Source organism: Oncorhynchus clarkii, chromosome 10 (genome assembly GCF_045791955.1).
Source record: "Oncorhynchus clarkii lewisi isolate Uvic-CL-2024 chromosome 10, UVic_Ocla_1.0, whole genome shotgun sequence".
Lineage (NCBI taxonomy): Eukaryota > Metazoa > Chordata > Actinopteri > Salmoniformes > Salmonidae > Oncorhynchus > Oncorhynchus clarkii.
The window spans coordinates 38,125,937-38,140,779 of NC_092156.1; the positions used below are offsets into that span (position 1 = coordinate 38,125,937).

The window sequence follows — 14,843 nt, forward strand, 5'->3', positions numbered from 1 at the left end:
CTTTTGAAAAGCAAGCAATTACTAAATGTATTGAATAAGACTCACATTCCTTTTCATATTTATCCCAGATTTGAGAAAAGATGCACAAAAATTTTTTTTTTTTAAATAAACAGTCAGGAAGATACAGAGAGCTCAAGAGGTATGCTTAGACATGCAAAAAAAAAAGTTGTATTTATTTATTTAAAGTTAAGCATCATGATTATTGCTCTCAATTACAGGAAAAAGCTGTTTCAGGTGTTTGAAAAATTCTAAATTCTCCAACTTCCAGATGGTGTCCGGAACACCGGAACAGCCATCCTCATGTACTCTACTCTTGTGTCCCTTCAGATTTTTGGGGTGCATGATGCCCCTGATAACGCATTAAGGGCTCTATTCAATTCATATCGCGGAAGTTCAGCGTTACAGAGTGATTGAAATATAAAGGCAATTTTCCCTCGTTAGTGCATTCACGGTAAATGTTGCATATGTCGGTACAATCGGAAATTGCCTTTACATTTATATTTTGCTTTCTGTAACACTTCAGTTATACAGATTGAATAGAGCTCTAAATTGTTGTATAAATACAAGATATCTGGCATATTCCCATTTGAACTTTGTTGTGCTTTTAAATGGTTGAATGCCCAGTGATAAACATTTAGATGACAACTAAACCAAAAATCTGACCTTTTTTTTAAACATTTAAAAAAAATGTGTATTACCCTTTTTTCGTGGTATCCAATTGTATCCAATTGTTAGTAGCTACTATCTTGTCTCATGCTACAACTCCCGTATGGGCTCGGGAGAGAAGAAGGTCGAAAGTCATGGGTCCTCCGATACACAACCCAACCAAGCCACACTGCTTCTTAACACAGCGCGCATCCAACCCGGAAGCCAGCCACACCAATGTGTCGGAGGAAACACCGTGCACCTGGCGACCTTAGTTAGCGTGTGCTGCGCCCGGCGCGCCACAAGAGACAAGGTTATCCCTACCGGAGACCACTGCGCCACCCATTGGAATTTTGTTGGACTTTTAGATGGTTCTTCTAAGGCATAGTGATAACACTTTAGGAATTCAACAAACTCTGTATGTCCTTTATGAGTGTGTAAATAAAGGTTGAAATCTCATTGATCAAGGTCTCAAGCAAATATGTTCCACATTTCAACGTTGAAATGACGTGATGTGGCCAGTGGTGGGATGTTCTGGTTTTGGCTGATCTATCAAGCCACCCGACCCGGACAGCATTCGTTGCTGTAGTTTTCAATGGAGTGACACGTGATAGGCGCAGCCCAATCAGATACAAGAGGGGCGGATCTTTCGACAAGGATTGCTTTAAATTACGGTATCAGTGTGGGTTACTGTTCCGTCCCCCTGCCTTGATGTGGATGGAGATAACTGTCGATGTGCGAACGTTTGAGCATCAGACAGCTCAGGTTAGGGCCATAGCATCATAGACAAAAGCCTAGTATGCTGAAATAGCAACAACTGAAATAGTATTTAGACATGGCACCTAAATCTATGTCTGAAAAGTTTGCACACATAGAGGAGATTGACTTGAAAGAGACTACTTGCATTTGCAGGAAACATTGTAATAACTGTCAAATCTTCCTGGGATTCTTCGTCTTATCCCTTTCATTGCATCTAGTAACGCTTTTCTGTTATTTGGACCTGAGATCGGAGGTGAAACGCGAGATTCTCCAGAAGAACAAAAAGTTGTATTTATTTATTTAAAGTTAAGCATCATGATTATTGCTCTCAATTACAGGAAAAAGCTGTTTCAGGTGTTTGAAAAATTCTAAATTCTCCAACTTCCAGATGGTGTCCGGAACACCGGAACAGCCATCCTCATGGACTCTACTCTTGTGTCCCTTCAGATTTTTGGGGTGCATGATGCCCCTGATAACGCATTAAGGGCTCTATTCAATTCATATCGCGGAAGTTCAGCGTTACAGAGTGATTGAAATATAAAGGCAATTTTCCCTCGTTAGTGCATTCACGGTAAATGTTGCATATGTCGGTACAATCGGAAATTGCCTTTACATTTATATTTTGCTTTCTGTAACACTTCAGTTATACAGATTGAATAGAGCTCTAAATTGTTGTATAAATACAAGATATCTGGCATATTCCCATTTGAACTTTGTTGTGCTTTTAAATGGTTGAATGCCCAGTGATAAACATTTAGATGACAACTAAACCAAAAATCTGACCTTTTTTTTTTAAACATTTAAAAACAATGTGTATTACCCTTTTTTCGTGGTATCCAATTGTATCCAATTGTTAGTAGCTACTATCTTGTCTCATGCTACAACTCCCGTATGGGCTCGGGAGAGAAGAAGGTCGAAAGTCATGGGTCCTCCGATACACAACCCAACCAAGCCACACTGCTTCTTAACACAGCGCGCATCCAACCCGGAAGCCAGCCACACCAATGTGTCGGAGGAAACACCGTGCACCTGGCGACCTTAGTTAGCGTGTGCTGCGCCCGGCGCGCCACAAGAGACAAGGTTATCCCTACCGGAGACCACTGCGCCACCCATTGGAATTTTGTTGGACTTTTAGATGGTTCTTCTAAGGCATAGTGATAACACTTTAGGAATTCAACAAACTCTGTATGTCCTTTATGAGTGTGTAAATAAAGGTTGAAATCTCATTGATCAAGGTCTCAAGCAAATATGTTCCACATTTCAACGTTGAAATGACGTGATGTGGCCAGTGGTGGGATGTTCTGGTTTTGGCTGATCTATCAAGCCACCCGACCCGGACAGCATTCGTCGCTGTAGTTTTCAATGGAGTGACACGTGATAGGCGCAGCCCAATCAGATACAAGAGGGGCGGATCTTTCGACAAGGATTGCTTTAAATTACGGTATCAGTGTGGGTTACTGTACCGTCCCCCTGCCTTGATGTGGATGGAGATAACTGTCGATGTGCGAACGTTTGAGCATCAGACAGCTCAGGTTAGGGCCATAGCATCATAGACAAAAGCCTAGTATGCTGAAATAGCAACGACTGAAATAGTATTTAGACATGGCACCTAAATCTATGTCTGAAAAGTTTGCACACATAGAGGAGATTGACTTGAAAGAGACTACTTGCATTTGCAGGAAACATTGTAATAACTGTCAAATCTTCCTGGGATTCTTCGTCTTATCCCTTTCATTGCATCTAGTAACGCTTTTCTGTTATTTGGACCTGAGATCGGAGGTGAAACGCGAGATTCTCCAGAAGAACAGAGAGGAGACAGTGTCACCGGCCGCAGACGATATGAATGACCGATATTCTCCAGTATTCCAGCTGTTGGATATCAGCTACCCAACTGATCTACAGCCAAAGGTAGGTTAATTATCGGCTCTTTAATAGCGTAATAACACTAAACATATATTAACATTTAGTAAGAATTCATATAAATACACATAAGAGGACCAAAGTGTAGCCCACACCAAATTATTTTCACTTGTGGGATGTTGAAACAACATGTGGCAATCTCTGTCAATTCCGATGAAAGGATGTGTATGATGAATATTTACTGCCATCAGTTAGAAACTTTAATTTGTCCTTGATCAGACACAATAATACAGTATACTGGTCAGTGTTTCTCAGATAAGGACTACTTAGGCTTTGTTTTATTATGATACAGTCTAGTTGCATGTTGGCAGTATAGCTATACAGAGCATAGTTTCAGGTTGAGGCGCCCAATTGTTTATTGTTGCTTGAGATGGATAATGGTTAATAATGCTTTTGGTGAAAGTATTTTTCCCAAAGTGGTTTAGCGAGGATTTGAATAGTGAGTGTATGGTTTAAGTGACCTGATGGTGCATGTTGAGACGAGCAGACATCTACAGTAGAGAATACTGCCTGCATGTCATCAGCATGTGGCACAGTAAGATTCCACACATCCCCTCCAAGAATGAACAACCCACTCTCACATTTTAATGCATTGGCATATTATAATGCCTTACAATTTCTTAATTGACTTCAGAAAAAACCTGGGGCCATTTGAGTTGTTACTGGAATCAAATCCTAAAAGGAGCTAAAGTTATCTTGTCAGCTATTCTTTAAGCCTGTGGATTGACAGCATGGGAGAGAGAATGCTCCCACCTGTCTGTGAGACTGGGGTGTAAGATGGCTCTGCCAAATGTGCTTGGTTTAGAAAATATGGTCAGAAGCATGATCAGCCATGTTAAAAATACAGCTGCACAGAAACATCATGGCAGTAAAATGAGACTAAGTGGATGCCTTTCAATTACACATAAATTACACCAACAATTCTGCAACTTTAAGATCCATCTGGCCCTCATCTATGTTATAATCAGATGAGATGAGAAAAGTTTATTGGTTTGTTTGTGATCATGTCACTCTGAATTCTCCAGAATCCACATTGTTGTCTTTGACCTTGCTACGAACTGCAAAAGTACTACACAGCACAACTGGTTGCTCATATCTAAAAAAAAATCCTCCGCTTTTAAGTTCAGTCAGTTTTTTGTAGGTCTGTGGATGGTTTATTCATAGAGGTTTATTTAGAGAAAAACACTTCAAAAATCCCAAATGAGATTGTAAATTAGCTAAAGCAGGTAAATGACCCCCTGCTTCATCATTTCAACTTCCCCAGGCATTGTGGCTTGTCTCCAGAGCTCAGTGTGAAATCTCTGGCTAGCAGAGTTAGCTCCACAAAAGATCCAGTGCCAACCCTCAACATCACTATTAAATCAAACTGTGTGCTCTGTTGGAGTATGAGATTTCTTACAGGATATTACCTTAATAGCAACATTGTGCATGCAATTAATAACATCCACACAATTACTCAACTCCATACAAATGTATATTTGTGGGGAATGTACACATGGCTGTAAATGTTAATAGAGACAGGCAAATATTTGAAGTGAGAGATCTTTAGAGATGATTTAGGCCCCATATTTGGAAATATCTGTTAAAGATGTGATTACGGATGTGTGTATTGTTTCTATTGTTTATTTGTCTGTAGTGTAAGTTGCACTGGGTCCTTATTATCATATATTCAAGCAAAGGCCCAACCTGAACCAAAGAACCATCCAGAAGGGATATGGTCAGGGTTCAATCTGAGGGCTGTAGTTATAGAGGTTAGGGACTGTCATTTTACATAATCTTTTATAATACCCACCACTCAAGCTCATAAAACATAAGTAAACATTCCTGATGGTGAACTGTAGATGTGTGGTCAAGAACGATGTGCTTATTTTAGCTGTAGGTTTTAATAGAGTTATTTGGAATGATTTCAAAGGAACAGTGGGCCTCAGGCCATAGTTGTTACTGGGGACAGGTGTCAAGACTATTACAAGTTTTGTTCTGCTTGCAAGGGAAAGAATGTTTGAATGACCTTAATTGTCAATTATGTTTGCCATGATATGCACCTGCATCTATTTAGATAAACTTGAGGGTGTAGCTAGTGGTTACACAGATGTTATTTTCTTTCTTATGGGAAGCTATCCATACAAACAAAACATTTTGTGCCTTTCGGTATGTTTAGAAAACAGAGGAGAGACTAAAAGTTACTGCTAACTAAAGAAATGTGTCAAGAAAGCTAAAATTGTTTCCTGTTGAGTATTATTTTGAAGGTGAAAGCTTTTAAATCATAAAGGGATTTACCTCTTGCATGAGACTGGACACAATAGCTCACGTTCATTGCTTCTCCCTCTTGGAGCTACTAATTAGATCGACCAAACAGTTTCTAACCTGAGTCATGACTTAAGACCGTGTTAGCCCACAGAGCTAAAGTCTAGGCAATGGTATTAGCCTTGGGAACTAAAACAAGTCTCCAGGTCTCAGGCAAGGTTACTCATCATATCAGGGTATTTCACAGAACCACCACTGCAACACTTCAACCCCATTCAACCTCCTCCTTCTCTCCACCAGCAGCTAATATACTTCAACTGTATGTTCCAAATCACATGCAACTATTTTCGAATGAGACTAATATTGAGCAATCATATAGCAGTAAATGGATGGCTTTCCCTTAGAATTCTATTCAACATTTTGGGACAAAGTAGGCCCTCTATTTACACAAATGTAAATTCAGTACTTCCTAGTTCCATGTATCAAACAGTTATTTCAGTTAAATTAAAACCAGGAAAATCTGGAGAGTACCCTGCTGATTATAGACCCATAAATGTAATCAATTGTGACAATAAAATGATAACAAAGCTTATAAGCAATAGAATGGCTAAAGTCTTACCAGACTTGATACAGACTTGATACATATCAACCAAACAGGGTTTATTAAAAATAGACAAACAAATACAAGAACATGTTTCAGTTTAATACAATAAGCAAAAAAACAAGATATAGATTCATCAATAATGGCTGTTAAAGCCGAAGAGGCTTTTGACCGTCTTGAATTACATTTTCTATTCAAAACTTTGGAAGCTTTCAACTTTTCAGCTGAAATACATGTCATTCAAATATTGTATAAATGTCCTAAAGCAATAAATAGACACAAATAATACATTATCTCTGTGAAATTGCTTTAGAAAGGGACGCAAGACAGGGATGTCCCCTCTCCCCTCTCCCCCCTCCTGTTTACAGTGGCAGTTGAACCGCTTGCAGAAAGACAGGACCCAAACGTAACAGGTATCAGTATTGGTAAACATGAATATAAACTAAACTTATTTGTAGATAATCTCCTGATATACCTGTCCAATATTGAAGACTCAATGCCCCCTTTGCTAAAACTTATGACATATAGTTAAATGCATTAAAGAGGAACAATGGGTGCATATTGTCCCCAGAATCTTTGTGTTGATTTTCAAAGGATAAATCTAAGAACATTAACAACTTCATAGTTAAGAACACTATAACAATATGGAAGAAAATTAAACTCTCACGCTGGTAAAAAAAAAAAAAAAGGATTTTGGAGACAGGGGCAGGAATACACAATAGGGGTTTTTGATACACCCAAAACAAACGCGTATACACTGGGCTGAACCCAAACAAAAGAGCGAAGGTAAACCTTGTTGACTGACACGGGACGATACCGGTAATAAACCATAAACCACTTGGCATTTTTCCTATTTAGTTGCATTACATCCTGTAATTTAAATTGATTTTAATTTGGATTTCATGTAATGGACATATAGAAAATAGTCCAAATTGGTGAAGTGAATTTAAAATATCACATGATCTTAGTATATACCTGTTCTGAAATTCTGCAACACCACTAAGCAAGCGGTACTTTGCTCCACAGCGGAGATTGGAGTATCTGTCCATAGGACCACTTTAAGCCGTACACTCCACAGAGCTGGGCTTTACAGAAGAGTGGACAGAAAAAAAGAAGCAAACATGTTTGGTATTCGCCAAAAGGCATGTGGGAGACTCCACAAACATATGGAAGAAGGTACTCAGGTCAGATGAGACTAAAATTGAGCTTTTTGGCCATCAAGAAAACGCTATGTCTGGTGCAAACTCAACACCTCTCATCGCCCCGAGAACACTGAGAATGCTGTGGGGATGTTTTTTATCTGCAGGGACTGGGAAACTGGTCAGAATTTAAGGAATGATGGATGGCTCTAAATACAAGGAAATTCTTGAGGGAAACCTGTTTCAGTCTTCCAGAGATTTGAGACTGGGACGGAGGTTCACCTTCCAGCAAGGACAATGACCCTAAGCATACTGCTAAAGGAACACTTGAGTGGTTTAAGGGGAAACCATACAAAAAGCATACAAACATTTTCCAACCAAGTAGAGGAGTCAGAAAGTCAGAAATAGCGATACAATTAATGGTTGCAGTCACGAGAGTCCCAGCTACACAATAAAATGTTGGTTTTGTTCGATAAAGTCCCTCTTTATATCCCAAAAACTCTGTTTTGTTGGCGTGTTTTGTTCAGTAATCCACTGGCTCAAAGGCGGTCAAAACATGCAGACGAATACATCCTAATAGTACCGGTAAAGTTCGTCGAAACATGTCAAACAATGTTTATAATTAATCCTCAGGTTGTCAATTGTGTAAATAATAGATCATATTTCAACCATACAATAGCGTATTCAATAGAAAGGAGAAACAATGAAGGGCGTGCAATCGGTCATGCGCGCAAACCAGCACTGCATATTTCTACAGTCCAATGACAGAAAGTTCTCATTCTTCTTGATTTTTCAGAAAACAAGCCTGAAACAATGTCTAAAGACTTGACATCTAGTGGAAGCCATAGGAACTGCAATCTGGGTCCTAACCCATTAGATACTCTATAGGCATTCAATTGAAAACTACCCACATCAAAAAAATTCCACTTCCTGGATGGATTTTCCTCAGGTTTTCGCCTGCCATATCGGTTCTGTTATACTCAGACATTTTAACAGTTTTGGACATTTTAGAGTGTTTTCTATCCAAATCTACCAATTATATGCATACCATATCTTCTGGGCCTGAGTAACAGTTAGTTTACTTTGGGCACGCTTCTCATTCAGACGTCGAAATACTGCCCCCAAGCCATAAGAAGTTAAAGAAACAAATGGCTATGTCACTGGTGGTACCTTAAAACGGCACATTTGTACAATTTGGCTATTTTAAGGTACAAACTACAAGAATACAATCAACGTACCTTACAGGGTACGACTAGTTGATCTCCAAGGCATTCCTAGTCGATCGCCTAGTATTTCTGTAAAAAACCCAACGTTAAAGCCTTGCGTTCCTATTTGTATTTATTAATCTCGCACTGTTGGTGGTAGGTGCACCCAATTCAGCTGCCCTGCATGCCGGGTAGGCAAAGTTTTCCCATTTTGAACCATTTCATGTGTCTGAAGGTACAAACTCTGCCTTCCCAGCAGGCCCCTAGGCAGTTAACCCACTGTTCCTAGGCCGTCATTGAAAATAAGAATTTGTTCTTAACTGACTTGCCTGGTTAAATAAAGGTAAAATACATTTTTATTTTATTTAAAAAATCAAGTGCATTATAGATCTACCGCTGGCCAATCAGATGGCTCAGATTACCATGTCTGCAGTAACATAGCAGGCGTAAAAGAAAGCTAAAGCAAAGTTGACACTGTGAGATTTCTAAACTTTTAAAACCATGACCAGCGAGACTGTCAATGAATACAGCAAAGAGCAGCTGTTTTTATGAGTGAGTTCATGTTTAAGTTTTTCCTCAGCACTGTCAACACTTTTTATTCAACACTTTTATAAGCCATAAAATGTGCGTTGTTCTTACTTCCACTGGCACTACAACCAGCACTGCAGCTGTAATGAATGAGTAGGAAAGTCGATAGGCTTGCGTTATTATTAGCGGCTTGTGTCTTTTTTAATACAGAGGAATATTTCACTTTCTCTGGTCATAGAAGTATGACAATGAATTTGTGCATGAGGCAGAAATAATGCAGTGCGACCCGAGTTCAACTGGAGGAAGACAGTGTCCCGTTTTGGTCAGTGTCAGTGGAGGAAAGGGAGAGCGGAGGGATGTTGAGAGGTGGACTCTCAGTATGCTGCTCTCTCCCTCCGCTGAGACTGGCCATCACATGCACGTTCCAGCAGCCCAGTAGAATTTAAATAAAAAGCGAATTATTTAAGTGTATTCTTACTCAGCTGTGCCTCCCAAGTAATACAGCAACTCATCTAATACCAGTGTGATCATATGGCCTACCTCAAATACTGAATTTTTTTTTTTTTAAATGGTCCAAACAACAATGCATTAGCAGGGCAATTCAAGCAAAGCCAATATGCAGTGATAATGTAGGTTAATGTTGCTTAAATTGACAGTGACAAGCGTTTGTACCACTTTAAGTACAATTTGGTACCTTTTTTTCTGAGACTGTTACCTAATTCCAATCAAATGAAATGCATTTATATAGCCCTTCTTACATCAGTTGATATCTCAAAGTGCTGTACAGAAACCCAGCCTAAAACCCCAAACAGCAAGCAATGCAGGTATAGAAGCACAGTGGCTAGGAAAAACTCCCTAGAAAGGCCAAAACCTAGGAAGAAACCTAGAGATGAACCAGGCTATGAGGGGTGGCCAGTCCTCTTCTGGCTGTGCCGGGTGGAGATTATAACAGAACATGGCCAAGATGTTCAAATGTTCATAAATGACCAGCATGGTCAAATAATAATAATCACAGTAGTTGTCGAGGGTGCAACAAGTCAGCACCTCGGGAGTAAATGTCAGTTGGCTTTTCATAGCTGATCATTGAGAGTATCTCTACTGCTCCTGCTGTCTCTAGAGAGTTGAAAACAGCAGGTCTGGGACAGGTAGCACGTCCGGTGAACAGGTCAGGGTTCCATAGCCGCAGGCAGAACAGTTGAAACTGGAGCAGCAGCACGGCCAGGTGGACTGGGGACAGCAAGGAGTCATCATGCCAGGTAGTCCTGAGGCATGGTCCTAGGGCTCAGGTCCTCCGAGAGAGAGAGAGAGAAAGAAAGAAAGAATTAGAGAGAGCATACTTAAATTCACACAGGACACCGGATAAGACAAGAGAAATACTCCAGATATAACAGACTGACCCTAGCCCCCCGACACAAACTACTGCAGCATAAATACTGGAGGCTGAGACAGGAGGGGTCAGGAGACACTGTGGCCCCATCCAATGATACCCCCGGACAGGGCCAAACAGGCAGGATATAACCCCACCCACTTTGCCAAAGCACAGCCCCACATCACTAGAGGGATATCTTCAACCACCAACTTACCATCCTGAGACAAGGCCGAGTATAGCCCGCAAAGACAGGAAGACCACATCAGCGACTCAATTCATTAAAATGTAACAAGTCTGAGCGGAAAGAGATTAGGAAGTGATTATACATGATTATACAGTTAAATAAAGGTTCAATAAAAATTATTGGGTAGCCTAGTGGTTAGAGTGTTGGACTAGTAACTGGAAGGTTGCAAGTTCAAACCCCCGAGCTGACAAGGTACAAATCTGTCGTTCTGCCCCTGAACAGGCAGTTAACCCACTGTTCCTAGGCTGTTATTGAAAATAAGAATTTGTTCTTAATTGACTTGCCTAGTTAAATGAAGGTAAAATTAATTCTGAAAGGCCTTACTTTATGGATGTTAATATGTATGAGCCTCCCAAATTCTTAACATTATTATGGAGGTAATTGTTCAAAACAAAATGTATCTCATTCTCACAAGACCACCACCCTTCTATCCTCCCTCCACCTCCCTCAGATAGTGATCATAGCAACTTCCTGGGCCAATTTCTGGACCTACATCCAACCTAAGGCACTATACAGCATGTATTATAAACCTAAACTGCACTGTAATGTTTATTAGCGTATTAATTGCATTACCCATAGATGTTCATGTAATGCGAAACATTGAATGGCACCAACACTGATTACAAATGCTAAAGTTTATCTTTGATTAATATATATTTGCATCCATATAATAACAATGTACTGAAGCCAAAATGTAAATTATGAACACTGCTATTAGATCACTCAAATAAATAATATACATATTGTCTACATTTTCTCAGCATAGATCGTTTCAGTGGTTTGAGTTTGGAAAGAAACTACAGATGTAGGATCTTAAATTGAGCCAGTTTGCTACAGCAGGAAAATACTCATATAGCAACAGGAAATGTCAATTATTATGTGGATTATAATTAATGGACATTTTTGTAGGGATTCATAAAACCTTCTGAAAATCAATTCTGACATTTCTAAGTGGAAATTACCAACTTCAGAAGCCTTTTAAAACCCCAAATACAGTACAAGTTAAACCTGTCCTGATCAACTTAAGATCCTACATCTGTATGAATAATAGAGGAGTAGTGAAAGCATGTTGTCAACCTTGCTGCAGAACAGATGTGGGGCCACATTTACGAAACATGTTTCATGTGGTTTTCTGGTTGCCCCAAATTGGAATTGTTTTAAAGCCACAACACACAGAAACTGTCCCAGGAGGAAGGGTAGGGTGAGCACTTGGAGGAAAAAATAGGGGGGGGGGGGGACGAGGTAGCAGGTGGAAAAACATATTTGCCAAATTACTGACAGGTGCTCCACAGCCTTGGTTAGAAGGTTCAAATAGAAAACACAGCATGGGGAATTGAACAAGCTTTCAGAATTTGGCGAAGAGCCACTCAAAGCAAGATGTGACCTTTTTAGCTACCTAGCACCAAGATGTTGGGATATTTGTTGGAATTCTCTTTGTGGATATTTATTTAAGTGTGAGAGCTACAGTTTTTAGGTTCAATGTCAATTGATTGGTCGCTGTTCATACTGTAGTTTGGTACAGAAGAATGTTAAGCGAATTGAGCTAGACATATTGTGGGGTTTCATGATTGGTACTGATCTGAGCATGAATGTGTTACCTCAGCTGACTAATAGATCAGACTTTATTTAGCCTTACATATGAGGTCATGTCAAGCTTGTTCAACACAGGAGATCAACATGCACCAGCTAGGACTTGACTTGAGATTTGATCATGGGTTCATGTTAGGGTTGAATCATTTCCCGGTATTTGACAAATATTCCACCCCGAGAATAAATCGCTTTTCTCCGGGTAACCCAGTATTTGCAGCCAAAACCGGAAGTGTCATTCCAAAGCATATATGTCTGGATTTGATTAGAGCTTTGATCGGCATGAAAATTCAAGCCTGATGCTACCTGAGCCTGATGAGGCATACATTAAATACATTTTATTAGCCCTACATTAAAGACATTTTATGATCCCAAGCCCAAAAAAAGCCCAAATGACTGTGCCGTTATCCAATACTGGTCTATGATATATAGGCTACCGCACATTACGCCTGACAGAAAAACATAAAATCCCAAACATGTAGCTATGCTCTCTTGGGTAAGTAAATGAAACAAGCTCCAATAGGCTAATCTTTTTGAGTGTGGACTGTAGCCAATTAGGGGAAATGTATTATACTGTATTATATGGATTGGAATGACGAACCTCTCTCAAACAATGAAGCTGGGAGCGAACATGCGATGCTGGTGCAGGACATGCGGCCAACAAAGTTACAATTATAGGCTAGTGAATTTGATTTAAAATTTGACATGTAATATGTTCTATTTGACATGTTTATAATTAGTAGGCTGACGGAAATATAGGCTACCTCTCGTAATATTTTCCCTAATGTCGTGCGACTGGTATTAGCCCACCGCCTTTCTCTCTCTATTGTTGCTTCTTTGCTTCCTTGCTTTCAACAATTAACTGAAATAAGTTTCGTTTTCCTTAAATTCATAATTGTAATGACATGCTTGAATAATATAGGGTCTGAATAAATAACTACTATAGACAACCGCCGTCGCACCTTCTCTCTTCTTTCAAACTCCTGTGAGTTCTGTATGCTGCTGTATTTAACAGTCAGCAAACAAGAGCGTGCATCCCTCTTCGAATAGTCTATTTGTATAAGAAATGCTTTAAAAGATGTCCAGCAAGCTATTTGTAGTCTAGCTTTTCCTGGGACAGCCAGAGCTAAGGGGCGTTTTTTTAAAGAAGAGAGGCTAGCGGAGCGCAGGTGCGTATTGCACAAGAGACCGAGGCTTTAAATTAGAAGCGTATGCATAACAAATCATTCATTAGCTAAATATGAGGCCAATACTGCATTTAATGTATTGCCTGAAAGAGGTAGGCAAGGACATATATATATATATATATATATATATATATATATATATATATATATATATATATGTACAGGATTATGCCTATCTATTTTGGATTCAATTGGAATGGAATTGATAGAAAGACTGCGAGAGAGTGCTCGTGTGCGTACTAATTTAAAGCAACGATATTCGAGTGATAGGCCGTTTTAAAACTCTGCAGATGCAACTAAAAAAATGCATCTTTACAATGGAAACATAGGGTGACCCCTAAAGCCAGATGGAGATGTGTAAATTAGACGTGCATTCAGTCCTTATATTACTGTAGCATAGGCTATGCTGCAGCAAATGTAGTCCTTCCTTTCACAAGAAAAAAGTTACCATGATGAGATAATACATGCATTGTATTATGCGCTCCATACTGAGATGAGCTGTGTGTTCCCACCCTGGGCGTTGATGAGTGATCCTGCAGATAGCAGAGTAAGCCAAGGGCCTGTAGAGAAGCCAGATTTAGACTTCGCATGTCATTTAACAGTTCCATGTAACGTCATGCTGTTCATATGAATAATTGATTATAATTTACCGGTTTCTCTCAGTTATTTATACCAGGAAAGGGAGTGGGATTGGGTGGTAAATCTCAGTAAACCGGTTGGAGCAATTCGACCCTAGTTCATGTTGAAAGTGATCAATCTGGAACGTTGTGTAATGATGACCTATGCTCACTTAATGCTCTTTTTTTTTATAAATGAAGGCCCATGTTCTTAAGGCACTCATTCCTCTACTGTGTCTTTAATCCTTAAAAGCCTTTGCCTTCAAAATAATGTGTATTTTGGAGGGGGGAGGGTTACTTTTAATGAACCCTGTAAAATCTGGTATTAAAAACTGAAACTAAGAAAACACTGGGCCAACAAAAAGCATGATCCTCTGTTAAAGATGTTGAAAACATTCCAGGTTTTTATTTGAAACAACTAGATGATCATATGCAGTTAGACTGCCTTAAAATAATACAGAACAGTTAGAAAACATTTTGTCATCTCCAGAGTCTTCTTCTGTGAGGCTCTCGGATAAGAGTGATTTGGGAAAGCTAATTGATCTTTCAAAAACTAAAGTAGATGAAATTGTTATGAATGATTTGTCTCATGGACCAGGATTCTCTGAAAACCCAATGACATTCTCTTACCCAAAAGTAAACATCCATAAATAAATATCTTATTTTGAGAAAAGTTCATGTTTTCCACAAATTGTATCTCTTGTCCTCTTTTGTCTTTTGATGTCAGAGACAGCGGATTATGACAGTGTCATTTGTGACGAGCCAGCGTCTTCAATTCTCGCAGAGCAATGTCCAAAG

General features: G+C 39.5%; 1 protein-coding gene across 3 annotated transcripts in view; it reads left to right on the plus strand.

Moving 5' to 3' along the window:
* The first annotated feature begins 2,950 nt into the window (after nt 1–2,950).
* LOC139419543 (ectodysplasin-A-like) overlaps nt 2,951–14,843 on the plus strand; it is a 63,992-nt gene continuing 52,099 nt past the window's right edge. For all 3 annotated transcript variants that reach the window (XM_071169507.1, XM_071169508.1, XM_071169509.1), the window contains exon 1: nt 2,951–3,312. In XM_071169507.1, the coding sequence (XP_071025608.1) occupies nt 3,007–3,312 (306 nt within the window). In that variant the 5' untranslated portion in view covers nt 2,951–3,006. The remainder of the gene's footprint in view (nt 3,313–14,843) is intronic.